General features: G+C 40.4%; 2 protein-coding genes across 2 annotated transcripts; one reads left to right on the top strand and one right to left on the bottom strand.

Annotated features, from left to right (window-relative positions):
• Nucleotides 1-2,917: 2,917 nt before the first annotated feature.
• On the top strand, nucleotides 2,918-6,268 carry LOC115796848 (uncharacterized). Its single transcript, XM_030753311.1, has 3 exons — nucleotides 2,918-3,436; nucleotides 3,519-3,619; nucleotides 4,826-6,268. Exons 1-3 carry the CDS (start codon nucleotides 3,028-3,030, stop codon nucleotides 4,997-4,999), a joined length of 684 nt encoding a protein of 227 aa, XP_030609171.1. The 5' UTR covers nucleotides 2,918-3,027; the 3' UTR covers nucleotides 5,000-6,268.
• Nucleotides 6,269-9,449: 3,181 nt separating this feature from the next.
• On the bottom strand, nucleotides 9,450-14,385 carry cirop (ciliated left-right organizer metallopeptidase). The gene is made up of 14 exons (XM_030753550.1): nucleotides 14,052-14,385; nucleotides 13,886-13,979; nucleotides 12,805-12,856; nucleotides 12,561-12,710; nucleotides 12,289-12,414; nucleotides 12,087-12,180; nucleotides 11,565-11,710; nucleotides 11,310-11,493; nucleotides 11,066-11,135; nucleotides 10,881-10,977; nucleotides 10,663-10,770; nucleotides 10,434-10,571; nucleotides 9,727-9,824; nucleotides 9,450-9,648 (listed from the first exon to the last, which is right to left on the bottom strand). The coding sequence occupies exons 1-14, from the start codon at nucleotides 14,383-14,385 to the stop codon at nucleotides 9,456-9,458; spliced, it is 1,884 nt and encodes a 627-aa protein (XP_030609410.1). The 3' UTR covers nucleotides 9,450-9,455.
• Nucleotides 14,386-15,766: the final 1,381 nt, after the last annotated feature.

The following is a 15,766-nucleotide window of genomic DNA, read 5'->3' as shown; positions in this document are numbered from 1 at the left end:
TATAATGTAAAATCCCAAACTAGTATTACTAGTATTAGTATTATTATAGATTAAGGACTGGGGACATGCTGGCTGATAAATAAATAGCTGTCATATTAGGTGTGTATGTCAGCTTACAATGATGTCTATCTCCCTTCCTTTAAATAAATAAAATCAACAATAAAACCATAATATTGTCTTTCTTTTGTAAACTGTTTATTAACTTTTGTAGAAATAGCTGAACACTGTATAGTAGGTTAGTCTACAAACCTTTATACACACACATTAACAAGCAAGCAATGATATAATGTGGGATTTCTAAGGTCCCTCAGAGGTTCAGCAGTACTGGGAATAGTGGGTGTGTTAGTGGGAAGTGCTCTGGTAACAAAAGGCCATGCACCAGGTGTAGCAGGCCTGTTTGTCTTGCTCAGTGAAGGAGGCTGATTTAACACAGTTCTCCAAGCTATATGTTGAGTAAATGTACCCTTGGTAAGTTATATTTTGAGGTTTTGTTACTGCTGAGTACTTTTGCACCTGCTGGTGTGTTGTAGGAAAGCTTTAACAAAAGCATCTCTTCCAGGTGAGATGAGTTACTGCAGCTGATTAACTTGAGCATAAATGTCATAAAATTTGGTTTTAAAAACTCATATTAACAGAATACCAGTTGACTTATTGTTTAATTTTTCTTGTACAGAGACTGCTGTCAAGTTTGAGCTTTTTAGACAGCTTTTTTTTTTTCAATCCATCTGTGTTACAGTTGAGGCCGGGGTTTAGGGTTAAAATAACAGAGTTCAACACTTAAGTGTGATAGTTAAACTTCGGGGTAATAGACTCGGGAATGCATTATAGTTCCTGAATGTAAAAGTAGCCAAACAGTCATTCCTGTGTTTGTAAGTGTGCTATTTCCCTTCCGCAGAGACTGGAGAATGTCGCAGTTACTCTTGAAGAAACACTAACAGGACAATTTTAAGTCAAAATATGAAAATTACACAGATCCCCACCAATACACGTTTAACAATAAGACAATCTGAAAGCAATATGCATACTCCCCAGCCACTTTGTTAGGTCATGTATAAGAATAATTTCAGGAAACAGGCAGAACCTCATGACAGTGCAGAAAACTACAACCTGGGATATTTTCACAGGCTTTTTTTGTGATTTAACAACTTGAATTGTAGATGCTGTGATACGTTATGGTGCAGGTAGAACAGCATTGCCATATCTGTAAATCTGTGGATTAACAGAGAGAATACCTGTAGGCTCTCTGTGGAGTCCAGAACAGTACCAAAACATCTACTAATGTAATAAGGTGTATCATCAGTACAGAAACATACAAACACTGTTAGAATAACTCATGATTATAACCAAAGGGGGGGGGGGTCTTTTGCATTAGTGAGAGAATTGCACAAAAGCAACTGAAAAAACAAACAGACTTGGCTGCGTGAGTAGTTGCCATTTACAAAATAAATCGTGCAATCATGCATCTTCTTGGTGTGGCTTTTACCTTATCACACCCATAAATGCCAGTGCCAAATAGAGCTCCTTCCTCTGCAAGGGAACCTTTTTAAGCACGTACGTTGGCACAACTCTCGTTTTTGTATTGGTGATGTTGCATATTTGATATTTGCCAGGTGATTTCTAAGGAACAACATAGAGTTCATACTGTGTGCAGAGAACAAGGAAAACACAATAAATATATCTGCATGGATTAAAAACAAAGAAATACACAAAGATAAAAGCCTGGTGATACTGTGCATCACATAATGCCATCAGTTTAGTTGAGAGTATCTGACCAGACATCACTTTCAGGTAAAATTAATAAATTAATAAAGTCATTTACATTGTTTAAGAAATAATTTTTCTGTTTTTAGACAATTTTTTGTGTTCAGGGTACATTTTGTAGTTCTCACATATATCCTGAATCCTGACAAATGTTTCCAGTAAAAGATGTCGTGTATGTTTCCTTTTTGATAAAGTTTTAGTTGCAAATTTAAAGTAGTAATGTTGTTGTTTGTCTATACTGACAGGCTACATGCTGCTGAGACAACACATATTTACCTGCCATCAATTCCTGTGACAAACACACCGTGTTGTTATGCAACAAACAGCAAACACGCTTTCAAGTTAGAGTCTGAAAAATATTGAAATACCTAATGAAGCACAACTCTCGTCAGCTAAATAACCAGAGGAGAAATGTCTTCATGCAGTCCAAACAGGTTTGACAGTCGGTGTTAAAAGATAAACAGAAGTTCACATCTGTCCATCCATCCCACAAACATCATAGGTTTAACAAAAGAGCTGTCAGATATGATCTACACAGTGACTTGTTTTTAGTACAGTGAGAGCCCACCTGAAATCTTGACTGAATCCTGCCTCTGCACACACATCATATTACAAGTGTCTGACAGGATAACGTTGTGTTCAACAAGTACATTCCCTTGTTTATATTTATTATAACTATTTAAAACCGGGGTAAGTAGCCGACCTGTTGCCAAACAAAAGGCAGACAGAGAGCATCAATCTAATGAGGTGCTTCTTATTCAGTTTGTAATATTTGTTTTCACTAAATCATCTGCAGCTTCAAATGGAAATATTTGATGCCCCCTCAAAAATAATAAGATATTCAGTTATTATATAAGCACTTATATATGCATTTATATGGTGTTTTCGTCTTGTGGCACACTTGTGGCCATAAGGATTTTTTTTTTCTCACAAATGGATCATGTGAGAACAGGTAACAAGAGTTTATAATAAAGAGTTTATAATAAGTTATAGGAGTAACTGTGGAGTCTCAGTCTCAGCAGTGTGTGGATGGTGGGCATGTGTTTGATCTCCTAAGGCGGGCCCACCTCACCTGTCCTCGAGCTGTAGTCTCCGCCCACGGAGGTCCTCCTCCTCTTACCTGGAACGGTGTGGCTCAGCCTGACACACACGGGTCTTGTGCAACCAGGGTTACTGTCGCGTACTGAAAATCACGTGATTTCAGTAAATGAAACCAGTAACCGTGCGTGTCCGTTGCAGCTCACCTGTAGGATAAGCGTCGTAAAGATGGGCGGCAGTGAGACAAAAGAGCAGAGGAAAATCTATTCCGGACAACCGACCACAAACTACACGGGACACCAGAGCAGCCACACAGCAGCTGGAAGGAGTTTAACTTTACAGCCACGGAGGAGAAAACAACAATCCCGACTGAAAAAACGCCCCGCTAGTATAGATGGTAGCACCGGGCTTTGGGATCATTACGATCCTTCGAGGCGCAGATACGTGGAAACTGACCTGGACCTTTACTATGAGCTGCAAAACCATCTGGAGAACGCGCGGCAGAGGATGAGAGACAAGGGGAGGAAAGAGGCTGTTTCTGAGGGTGTGAGCACCAGTTTGGTGAGCGGACAGGAGAAATGTTACGACCCCAACGACAGCACACTCACATTTGTTGATGGAGACGATGAAATGGACTGTAAGTACTCAGAGAATCAGGCCTTTAAATATAACAGCATGATCTTTAAGGATTAAAGAAAATCTCCCTGTTTGTTTTATAGTTGAGTGCAACAATTACAAGTCTCTGAGAGCTCAGATGTCCTGCGGTCATTCTGTCACCCCCATGTCTCTCACCAACTGGTGTCAACAGTTACTGGATCAGGTACCACATTTTTATTATTACTCTCAATCAGACTCTGAAGCATACACTCACCGGACACTTCTGTTAGCTACACCTTTCTAGACTCTCCTTTGACTTCAGCAAGATGCTGGAAATATTCCTCTGATATTTTGGTCCATGTGGACATGATAGGATCACATAGTTGCTGCAGATTCCATGACGTGACTCTCTCGGCCCACCACATCCCAAAGGTGCTCTACTGGATTGAGATCTGGTGACTGTGGAGGCCATTTGAGTACAGATAACTCATTTTCATGTTCAAGAAAACCAGTTTGAAATGATTTGAGTTTTGTGACCTGGAGTGTTATCCTGCTGGAGACAGCCATCAGAAGATGGGTGCACTGTGGATGTACATGTGGATGAACACGGTCAGCAACTATACTCTGAGGGACCAAGAAAATATAAACTGTGAACATGATTTGTAGCCTCAGTTTCCTCTTCTTAGCTGACAGGAGGGATACCTGGTGTGGTCTTCTGCTGCTGTAGCTCATCTGCATCAAGGTGTTTGCATTCAGAGATGCTCTTCTGCATACTTTGGTTGTAACGAGTGGTTATTTGAGTCACTGCTGCCTTCCCAGCAGCTTGAAGCAGTCTGATCATTCTCCTGTCACCTCTGACATCAACAAGGCATTTTCATTCAGAGAACCGCTGGTCACTGGAGATGTTATCTTTTTGGGGGGCATTCCCTGATGAAGAACCATGCAGCATTTAAAGTCACTTAAATCACCTTTCTTCCCCATCCTGATGCTCAGTTTGAATTTCAGCAGTTTCATCTTGTCCATGTCTACATGCCTAAATGCACTGATTGGTTGTCATGTGATTGGCCAATTAGATATTCGTGTTGATGAGTACTTTAATATGTACCTAATGATGTGGCCATATAGTGTATAGACTGAACACCGGATCATTATGGAATATAAGTGATATCTGCTGATGATTGCTTTTTTAACAAAAAAACATTAACATGTAAACACACCTTTATAGAAACTATGAATATAAACTCTTGTTTGTGCGACCTGCACACAAAGACTATTTCCACAGTGAAATAGTCGTATTTGTATTATTTACATAAAACTCCACATTTTTAGTATTTGTCCACAGAGTGTCAGCATCTCTACCTAAACAGAGTTGAGATTAGACAAAATCTCAACTGTCAAAAGTTTAATTGGATTCTTTTCAACCCCTCAGGGTGAGAGCCGGTTTGTGTGCGGCCGGGCTGGCTGTAATGCTGAGTGGTCATATGAAGAGGTCTGTAAAATGGCTCTTCTGACTCCTGAAGAAAAGGAATACTTTGAAAACAAGATGTTCAGCAGCGCCGCCAAAGATTACCTGGACGTCAAAGCTGGATCAGTAAGACGTTAGAAATAATGGAAACACGCCCGGATATCACCTTCAAGGATGTGAACGGGGTCACCGGCTGTCCCTCCACGCGTGCCTGTCCCGCATGTGGCTTAACTGGCGGTGCATGATCGCACAAAGAGTAACAAACATTTCCTGTGGAGTTCTGCTTTGTGTTTGTTCCACTGCTGCAGCTCCAGGATAAACCTCTACAGGAGGCTTCAACTTTTCATGGTTTGAATTTGTGATTTCAAGAATTGCTGACACTTTTTGTACTTTTTTGTTTTTTTTAATATTTCTTTTTTCATTGTAGTTTACATGCAGAAATATACATTTTTAATAGCCACTGACAGTATTTTAAAAAGGCTTGAAAGCTGGTTCTGCTGGGTCAAAACTTTATTATCGTCTTTCTGATGTCCTCACTCTGACACAGCGCTCCCCTCTGTGTCCAGCAGCAATAATGTGTAGATGTTTATTAATCATAATAACATTTCTTTGCTTTTTTTCAAAGCAGTGAGAGAAGGGATTAAGATAAATATTTGTGTTATTATCCAGCAAAAAGATTTCCAATTTGTACTAATAAAAGAAATGACTGTTGTTCAATACGATGTGCTGGTGTCCCATTTTCAGTTTATCTGTCTGAAGCATAAACACAGTTATTTCAATGGCATACATTAAGCTGTTTTTGTCCTAACTACTTCAGCCATGTTCAGTACTGTGCAAAAGTCTTGATCTCATCATAATTTCTTTATATTTTGCTTCCAAGCAGTCAGACGTTCTTGTAATGTTTTAAAGTGGTCTTGATCAGTAGTTTCCAGGCTTCCTGAGAGTCCTTCAGAGTTTGTCTTTGGATGCTTTTTCAGTCCAGTTCTTGGACCTGATCATTTTCAGAGGAATGCTTTTTCGTTTGTTAAACCACTTAACCCTGACCTATAAATCATTCAAGCATGAAAAGGCTCCTGACTCAAGGGATTAACCAGTGCTGTGTCAACACACAACAGACAACTTAGCAAAGAGCCTCATTTAAATTGTATCTTTAGGCACTTTATTACCAGCAGCTTGTCACAAAAAACATCATTTGTTCCCATTTCTTTAGTTGAATCCATGAAATATGCCAAAGATAACAGAAAATAGTACATTTGTGCCAACAAGGTGATTCTCAGAGAGCTATTAGGTGAGAACTTGGCGTCTCTCCTGGAGAATAATTCCTGAAGACTAAAGCTGCTGTGATGAAGAATAAAGGTGGTTGTAACAAATACTAACTTTCAAGCTTGTTAGAATTGTACAAACTCCTTGCTTTATATTTTGTTTTTCCATGTATGTTTGCACATGTTTCAATAAATCACTGTACCTATTTACAGTTTTTCTTTTATCCATATATTTTCTTTTACCCAAATATTTGTGCCTTTAATTTAAAAAGTCAAGTGATTTAGTGGCAAAAGCAGGTGAGCTACGTGCCAGCGCCACGATCTCCTGTCCTGGTTTGATTTTCACTGTGATGGCATGAATCAAACCATATTCTACAGACTTGGCTGTAAAAAGCTAAAGTTTTATCTGCAGGTCAGGCACTGCATTCAGGCGAAAATTGAGAATTTTGACACTCTGCCACTGGAGCATGGCATTTATGACATCCTAAGGAGCCCCCCCTGACTCTAAGCATCTTCTTACAAAAATTGTACGTCTATTTGGTGATGGCACTGTGGCACATACTACAAGAATCAGGGAAGCTTGGGAGAATAAGTTAGGGATGACAGTTTCTGAATCTTATCTGGAACAGGTGCTCCTCCAAAATCCGCTCTTGTTCAATAACCAGCAGGCATCAATTCATTCAATTTAAAATCATTCATCGGTTACACTATTCTAAGGTCAGACTGCACAAAATTTACCCCTCTGTTTCCCTAATGTGTGACAGGTGTAATATGTCGGAAGGTATGTTGTCTCATGCTTTCTGGTCTTGCCCTTTACTAACTGGCTTCTGGTTGAAAATATGTGACTGGTATTCCAAGGTGTATAAGACTCCTTTACAACCCGAACCAGGTCTTGTGATCCTTGGATGCTCCCACATGCCCGGTACTATACCTGCCGCTGCAGCAGCCACTGGAATTTGGACTGATTGTTGCCAAAAGACTAATCTTGAGAGACTGGAAGTCTTCTGGACCTCCTTCCTTCCAACTATGGGTGACTGACATGATGTCCATAATACAAATGAAAAAATCTAAAGATACTTTTTTTGTGCTACTAGAATCCCTTCCTAGAACATTTTGCTCAGGACAGATTAAGCTAAACAGATTTTAATTCCAAAGATTCTTCCCTCTGTCGCTTTTAATGTGTGTGTGTATGTATACATCTGTACATGTGTAAGAGTATGTTTATGTATATATAAGCTTTGTGTGTACATTATTTGCTAACTGCAATGCTCAACGCTTTAACCCGTGCATCTGGGCCCAGTTTGTTTATGTGTTTATTTGGATTTGGGTTTTTTTTCTTTTGTTTGTGTGTTTTTTTATGTTTGAAACTTGAAAACCTAAAATAAAATGAAACAACAAAACAAAACAAAACACAAAAAAAAAAGCTGAAGTTGAATTCATTCATGTTTACGCTGGATCACAGAGCTGGGAGGTAGTTGAACGAAGTGTTTTTCTGTCAAACTGGTTTCAACGTTTTCTGTCAGGTTGCCAGCAGGTGGAAACGCAGCTAAAAGGACAAACTTCTATCCAGTCTTGTCTCAACATGTTTTTCCCCGAGGAGTGTCGCGACCTGCATTTCTACATTTGCATCATGTGGAAATAATCCGCTCACCCACACAAACAATCACAGATCCTTTATCACTTCAGTCTCTCCTGTAAGGAGACCAAAGTGTTCCAGTGAAAACGTTTTAAGAGGAAAGTCTGGAAAGCTGCTCATTCACTTCTGCTACATCAGCAGTGAGTTTGTTTCTAAATTTCTAAATTAGTCAACCTAAAATGTTCAAGATTTAAGATGAGGATTAAATACAGATACTGACTGGAAGATTTGTTACCATATCATATATTTGATTATTTTACTATTCATCCTCTTCCTCTACGACTACATTTAAGGCCAGAAATGAGTGTCTGCTAAATGAATATCCATGACGAGGAAATTATTTGATATAGAAAAGTAACTGTTTGTAACCAAAACTGAATTTCACAGGTCCACCCCGGCTGACAGAGCTCACACAGAGAGACAGTCACAGGGAGAACATGCAAACCCCCAACAACCAGGAGGTTCGAACCAGGAACCCTCCGGCGATGCTGCTAATTACTGAAGAAGCAGAAAATAAATAAATAATCAGAGAAAAACTAGATGTTTTGCTAACACCTCAAATGAGGAGTTTGAGTGCTGCAGGATTCTGTAACACTGAATTTCTACAAACTGTTGTAAAGTTAAAGCAGCTTAAAACACGACTCGGAGCTGAAAAACTGGATGTGTTGAACGTGTTTGTGTTCTCCTGCGGGCTGCCGCCGCTGTCACTCGATTTCTGTCAAATCAACACACACTTGATGAACCTGCAACAGTGTTATTAATGCTGGTCCAGTCTTGGCCTGCTGCACCTTCAGAGCTCATCAACACTTCAGTTATGTCTCACTTGTCTGATTGTTTAGCAGTGTTGTAATCAGAGGTCAAAATGATGTTCAAAACTTTAAAAATGCAGAGGCAGAGTGAAAAAGCAGCAGTGACTGATCAGCTAACAGCTGCTGTAATTATTTCTTTATCTAGTCGTCCAAAATGTTAACTGACCTGTGTGTGTGTGTGTGTGTGTGTGTGTGTGTGTGTGTGTGTGTGTGTGTGTGTGTGTGTGTGTGTGTGTGTGTGTGTGTGTGTGTGTGTGTGTGTGTCATTGAAATGCTGCTTTCCTGATAATGTGTCAGCCTTAGCCCATAAGACCCCACAGTGATGCTGGTGTCACAGTTTCACATGTCAATGAAATTTCCTTAAATAAGTTTGTAGTTTAAAAGATTTTTTTGAAAATCTTTATACATTTTCCTCGAAAGAGAAATGTGTGCGGGCTCTTACAGATGGTGTATGTGATGTTTCAGTGAATTCCACAGTGACAGATAACCACACTAAAGGTCTTATAGTGTGAAGTTTAAATTCTGATAATTAACTTAGATTTTACATTTTTTGCTTTGAATGTAGTAACAGTTGCTCAAGATCATGTGGTAAATATGTATTTGTTAGCAGTGAAATCTCCTTATAAACACTTTTCTTGCTAAGTCTGTGAATTGGTTATTACAGTAGTCCCAGTGTGGCTCTGAGGGTCATCCTCAGCTGTTATTGGCTGATCAGCTCAGTTCTTTAAACCAGTGTAAGTACATTGCGCTGACGTTTAATCAACACTTTTCTGAAGCAGTGCAGTGAGTGATGTTTATGAACCATTTAACATATAAACTGTAAAAAATAAAAAAATTTATTTCCATTAAAATTAAAAATTTAGAGTCTTTTCTAAGAATAGTTTTTTTTACATGTGACTTTGGTCCTCTGGGACCACCATGCGGATTCTGATCATACATGAGTGACATTTCCTGCAGGACACCATCAGTGCAGCCAGGAGACCCCCAGCAGCAGTGAGGCAGAGCGCTGTGGCTGCAGCTGGCTCTGTAGGGGGTCTGAGGGGAGACCAGGTCCCATTCTGGGCTGAAGTGGAAGTCTCACTAAACAAAAAAAGCAAAGTTACAATAATATATTTATTAGTATTAATGATGACAGATCGTATTTGAAGTTGTACTCACACAGGAAGTGTTCTGTCATCATCTAAGGGAGGAGAGACATCAGGGTAGCGACATAACCTCCTGTCAGGGCAGAAAACTGCACCGTGGTATCCTTTAATCTGAGATTTAAAGGCAGCAATATTAAATATAGATATGTATGTAGGATTGTTAAATTACAGGACTGTGTGCTTCAGCATCAGAACATTATTTTTCCTGCCCCATCTACAGCAGCACAAACTAATATACAGCATATACATTCAATTAGATCAAACAGGGGTTTACTGTTCAGTTTTTTAGAGAGATGATTGTATGATCCATTAAGATGTTTCTGTACTAAGCAGGCCCTCAATAATATAAATATGGTAATAGTAGAAACATCTGTCTGAATAAAACAGTTTAAAGACACAGAAACTGCAGGTTGGAAGGATCTGTTGGAGTCTATGATAGAGGCAGCCTGTCCTGGCTGCACCCCCACCCCTCAGCCTATGTCAGCTGGGATATGTATGTGACCTGAGGAGCAATAAAGTCTTATTCTTCAGAACTTTGTAGAAGATTTAATTAGGATTGAATTAATTGATGTGAATTCTAAAAACATAAATTAAATAACCTCTGTTTTCTATGTTGTTTTAATTTCATATTTTTATGTCATTGTAAAATACCGGCTTCTAACATTAATACAATACCAACAGTCAGTAACTGTGTAGTTATCCACTGTGATGTGTGCATACCTGAATGGTGCCCCCTGCTGGACAGTCCACCCACCCAGAGCCAGACACCTGGATCTGATACCTGTTGGGTCCAGTACACCTGTGTCTGTAACAACGACCCTCCACAGAGCCGCTGACCCGAGGAAACTGACTCTGGTTCTAAAAGACAGGCGAGGAAGATAGAAAGTAGTCAAAAGAAAGGGTGACGAAAGTACACCCCTCACACACACACACACACACACACACACACCTGTCTGATGAGGCTGGAGAAAAAGCACCGACTGTCAAAGCCAAAAATCTCCCCGCTCCGCTCACCTTCAGCTGACCATCTGCTGCTTTCTTTTTTCCAGCATTCACTCTGAAGACCAAGAGGAGACAAAAACTGTTGAGTAATTCAAACCAGGTACAAAGCAATCATTTCCTCTCATTTCATTGTTTAGCGTGGATGCAAGAAGATCCTGAGCTTACTCCGTTCATGAGAGGTTTATACACTCGACATCCCTCCAGGTACTGGTCAGTCTGGCACTCCCCCTTGTGGAGGTGAAGAAAATGACACCCATATCCACTGAGAAGTAGAAACAATGCAAAGAATAAAGAAAGTGAACGAGCTTCTGCAGAAAAACATACATTAAAACTAAATCAATCAAAGTTACCTGCCAGTGCAGAAAAAGGATGAGGAGTTATCCTGGCAGGTTGACAGAGAGCCAAACATGGTTCCTTCACCTGTTAGGAAAATGTCATAAAAATGTTGTTTTTCTCATGCAAATGATGAATGGTGAGAATTTTGATGATTTTTATGATGAATAAAAGTATAATTGCTGCATCTCTACTTTCTGCTTCAGTTAAGACTCCTCAGCCAGTTTTCAGTAGATTTTCAGCACGTTTCAGTTTTCTTACCGTCTCCCCAGACCAGACTCTGAGCCCGGCTCAGGTTGACGCTGTACCATCCTGTGTCCTGTAATGCTGCTAAGGTCACTGGGTCGATCCGGACTGTGGTAGGATCCCCGAGTGCTGCCGCCATAACGGACCCCTGCACGACCCGGGACTCCCAGTGGGAGGACACTCTGCCTGGTGATGCATCCTGAGGGACGAAGGCACCGTTAGGTTTTCTATTCAGTTGTAAAGTTTGTTAAACTCGAAGCTATGCAGTACCAGGTTCTCCAGTGGCCCTCCCAGCTCTGGATCAGTGGACACCAGGTGCTTCTGCAGGGCTGAAACGATGGATGGGGTGTAAATCCTCATGTGGCCTGATCCATCAGAGTGAGCCACTTTGCCTCGAGGAGAACAATCAGCACCCACTGCAGGATCGAGCAAAGAAATCACTGATAAAGAACCACTTTCTGATCTTTAATGAGGGCTAGGCTCCGTACACTATCAGCCTATTTAAAAAAAAAAGGTTGAGAATTTAATTAGATTTGAGTGTTTGCTCCTCCTCTCTATGTGATCTGCGTTTCAAGGTTTTACCAGCTTGCTATTTGCATTGTTTAGTCCTAATTTTGGATCTTAAGCCACACTCTCCACTGTTTTAAAGTAAAGATATATTTTGAAGACACACACTCCTGTGGGACTGAATAAGGATGGATACTAAATATTTGTGTAATAAGAATCATTAGTTGTATAAATGACAATTTAGGATACAGTGGTGTAAAAATATCAAAAACATTGTTTAAAAACCTCGAGAAGAGGAGAAGGAGGAGGAACAGTCTCTCCAGGTGCTGAAGAGATCCTTAGAAAATCCAAGCACATGGAACAACTCATGAATGACAGTCTGGAAAACAGATGAATATAAATTTTCATTATGATCCATCCTTCTCTGTTAAAATGATCATAAGAAAAAAACATTCTTACATCATTTATTCATAAAAATAATTGTTACCTGTGCTGTAGTCTGGTGGCTGTATGTGGCTCCTGTCAGCCGTTCCCTGCAGATGACCACCACCCCAGCCACAGGTCGCCCGCGGGGGTCTGTCTGGCAGTGAACAGCGTAGGCGAGCACACTGGGCTGAGTGAACAAGAGAGAAAGTTCATGAAAATCTAAATCAATGAAATGTGGAAATGTTGCTGGATCGGTGGGATTTGAGGAAAAAAAACTGAAGTAACATCCACTTTAAATGGTTTAATATTAAAGATTTTGCTGTAAGATTTCACCTCGGCTCTGCACTTGTCAGTGCTGTGCACATGGAGGTAAAGCAGGAAGTCGGTATCAGGGACTCCGGCACCTTCAGGTCTGAGAACAATCCTGCGGGGTGAATCAGCCTCAGGGTAAATATCACATCCAGCCAGGTGGTCGTCTGGGATCTACAGATGTTGATCCAGTACACTGTATTATTCACGGAGAAGCAGCAGAGTCCGGTACGTGCTGTGTGTAGCAGCAAAAACATCTGATACTCACTGTCACATCCAGACACGTTTCATTTCTGTAGTTTTTGTTGGCTCTGCCACACCTGAGAGAATAAAAAGGTCAGTTTTCTTAATTCCTTTGTGTAATATAACAGTTAATAGAGCTCAGTGAGAGGGGACAACATAGGTGGTCAAAAATTTCAATACATTTTAAATACTTGTATTGATCTACATAGCTTTCTTTTCAAAAATGATGAAATGAGTGATTGTTCATTAACACGATTATCATTCATATGATTTTCATGCTGGAACGTGAAGTTTATAGAACGTAATGATGTCCAGAAACCATCACCAACATCTTTCTGTGTTGGGTTTGCTTCATCGCTCTGATTGGGGTGGGAGAAATAAAATTAATATAAAGTAAAATTCACCATTCAAAAACAAATATATTTAGTTTGCCTAATACACTCACTGCCCATTTTATTAGATACACCTTGATAGTGCCAGGTTCTGCTCACTTTTGCCTCTTCATTCAACAAGGAAACATTCCTCAGAGATTTTGGTCCATAGCAATGTAGTAGGCAACATCTTTTATTGTCCAACTTTGTTTAGACTCAGTTTCCGGTATGATCTTCTGCTGCTGTAGCCCATCTGCTTCAAGGTTGGACATGTTATGTATTCAGAGATGCTCTTCTACACACCTTAGTTATAACAGATGGTAATTTGAGTTACTGCTGCCTTCCTATCAGTGCAAAGCAGTCTGGGCATTTTCCTCTGACTTCTTACATCAACAAAGCATTTTCACCCAGAGAACTGCAGCTTACTGGAAGTTTTTTTCTTCTTCGGATCATTTTCTGTAAATCCCGGCAGATCAGCAGTTTCTGAAATACTTAGACCAGCCTGTCTGGCAACAACAAAAAATGCCACGTTCAAAGTCACTTAAATCACCTTTCTTCCCCACAGTTTGAACTTCAGCAAGTGATCTTGATTTTGTCTTCATGCCTAAACGCACATGAGTTGCCGCCATGTGATTGGCTGATTAGATATTTGCATTGAGTAGTTGAACACATGTGCCAGACTCAGATCTGGCCCAACATGTTTTAAGGATTGGAGCTACACTTGTGTGCACATACCTGTTGTAGTTGATAGTACTTGAATTCCTCCAGAGAAACTTGCAGTATTTGTTGATGTCTCTGCTGAGCAGCAGCGGGCCGAGCACTCTGTTCACTAACAAAATGTCAGCAGTTTATGAGTTTGTGTTAGTCTGTTTGTGAGTGTGTGTGTGTTTCTGTTGTTTACCTGACAGTAAAGAAGACACCATTCTCACAGCTTCTTCCACTGCAGCCTCCAGCCTTCCTCTCTCGGCGTCTGATAAGCTGTCGCTCTCTCTCAGAATCCAGGTCTGGATCCTGATTGGCTGTGGTTGGGTAGGAGTAGGTGCAGCAAACTTTCCCAGGATACTCCTCTGCTTTGCCCACCTTCTGAGTCTGGGCTCATTGGGTGGGCTGTCCACAGCTCTGACCTGAGCTTGAACCTCATCAAAGATGCACCTCTGCAGGGCTCCTGGGAGCTCCACCACCACTACCACCAGCAACATCCCCACCCAGAGGCTCTGGGATGGAGGTAAAGCCATAATTATGGCAGGGATCTACTTCACGGTAAGAGTGAGGAGGAAGAGTTAGACATTTTGGTTGTAGTGGATGTGGCTGTTGCGGACCCATTATCACAAAAACTGGATCCACAGCAAATACATGACAATGAATTTATATTAATATCTTACCAGGATATGTTCTAAAACCTCTAATAGTTATTTCATGATTAAAATTAAATTTGCTCCTCATGCTTTCCTAAGTAAATATATATTATTCTGACATGCATTTGTATAGATTGTAGCAAAGGGGGAAAAAATTTCCAAGATTGTTCTGAACATCTGGGGTTTCTGTAGTTCACTGGATTATTATCCACACACATACAGGACAGTTAACTCAGTCTTCCTCTTTCTGCTGCTCCCTTTAGGAGTCATCACATCTCACCCTGTCCCCATCATCCTCTTCATGTCCTCCTTCACTACATCCATGAAACTACTCTGTGGTCTTCCTCTTTTCGTCCTGCCTGCCAACCCATTCTTCAACATCATTTGTCTAATATATCCAGTCTCCCTCCTCTGCACATGCCCAAACCATCTCAGCCTTGCCTCTCTAACTTTGTCCCCAAACAGCTCAACCTGACTTGTCCTTCTGTTGCACTCCTTCATGATCGTATTCTTTCTGGTCACTCCCAATAAAAAAAAAAATCTTATTTTCAGCTCTGCCTCCTGTCTTGCCACGGTCTCCAAACTATACATCAGAGCAGGTCTCACTACCATCTTGTAAACAGAACAGTTAACTAAATAAAGTAACTGAGGGGTTTTCTGCCTGCGGCTATGATTTGAGCTTTGTTAGGTCAGTAACTACCAACCAGGGGTCCACAAAAGCAGAACAAATTACAACTCAAAACATGAGGAGACCCCAACTAGTTTGGGCCTTCATGAGCAACTAAAATAAATACTTAATCAGTAGAAATAGCCTAACAAATAAATGACTTGAATAGATGAGTTTGGGGGAAAACAATTGAAATTGTTAAACATACTGGATCATCTATTGAAAGTGCTTACTAAACATAACACAAACCTGGTAAAACAGCAGCAGAAAGTAGTTAATGAATGGTTGAAATTTTAAGTAAACTGTTATGGATGGATAAGCAGTTCAGTTTGGTAATCACGACCATAATTGGTAAGCACCAAGCAGTCCAGATCCAGTTTAAATGCTGGTTCAAGTTAACATGTTTAAACATGAGAGGTGGTGTTGAAGGAGTTCATGTGTCAATCTGGCAGGGCATTATAACTCAGCATTAATTACTAAATCTACCTGCACACAATGTAATCAAAGCTCCAGTGACCTCACATTAAAGCCACATCTGCTCTGGTTTGAAACATTAAGCATTAGTTAAAATGCTGAACACTGCAAATCATGACG

The sequence above is a fragment of the Archocentrus centrarchus genome, chromosome 18, assembly GCF_007364275.1.
Source record: "Archocentrus centrarchus isolate MPI-CPG fArcCen1 chromosome 18, fArcCen1, whole genome shotgun sequence".
Lineage (NCBI taxonomy): Eukaryota > Metazoa > Chordata > Actinopteri > Cichliformes > Cichlidae > Archocentrus > Archocentrus centrarchus.
This window is presented reverse-complemented; position numbering and strand designations above follow the sequence as displayed.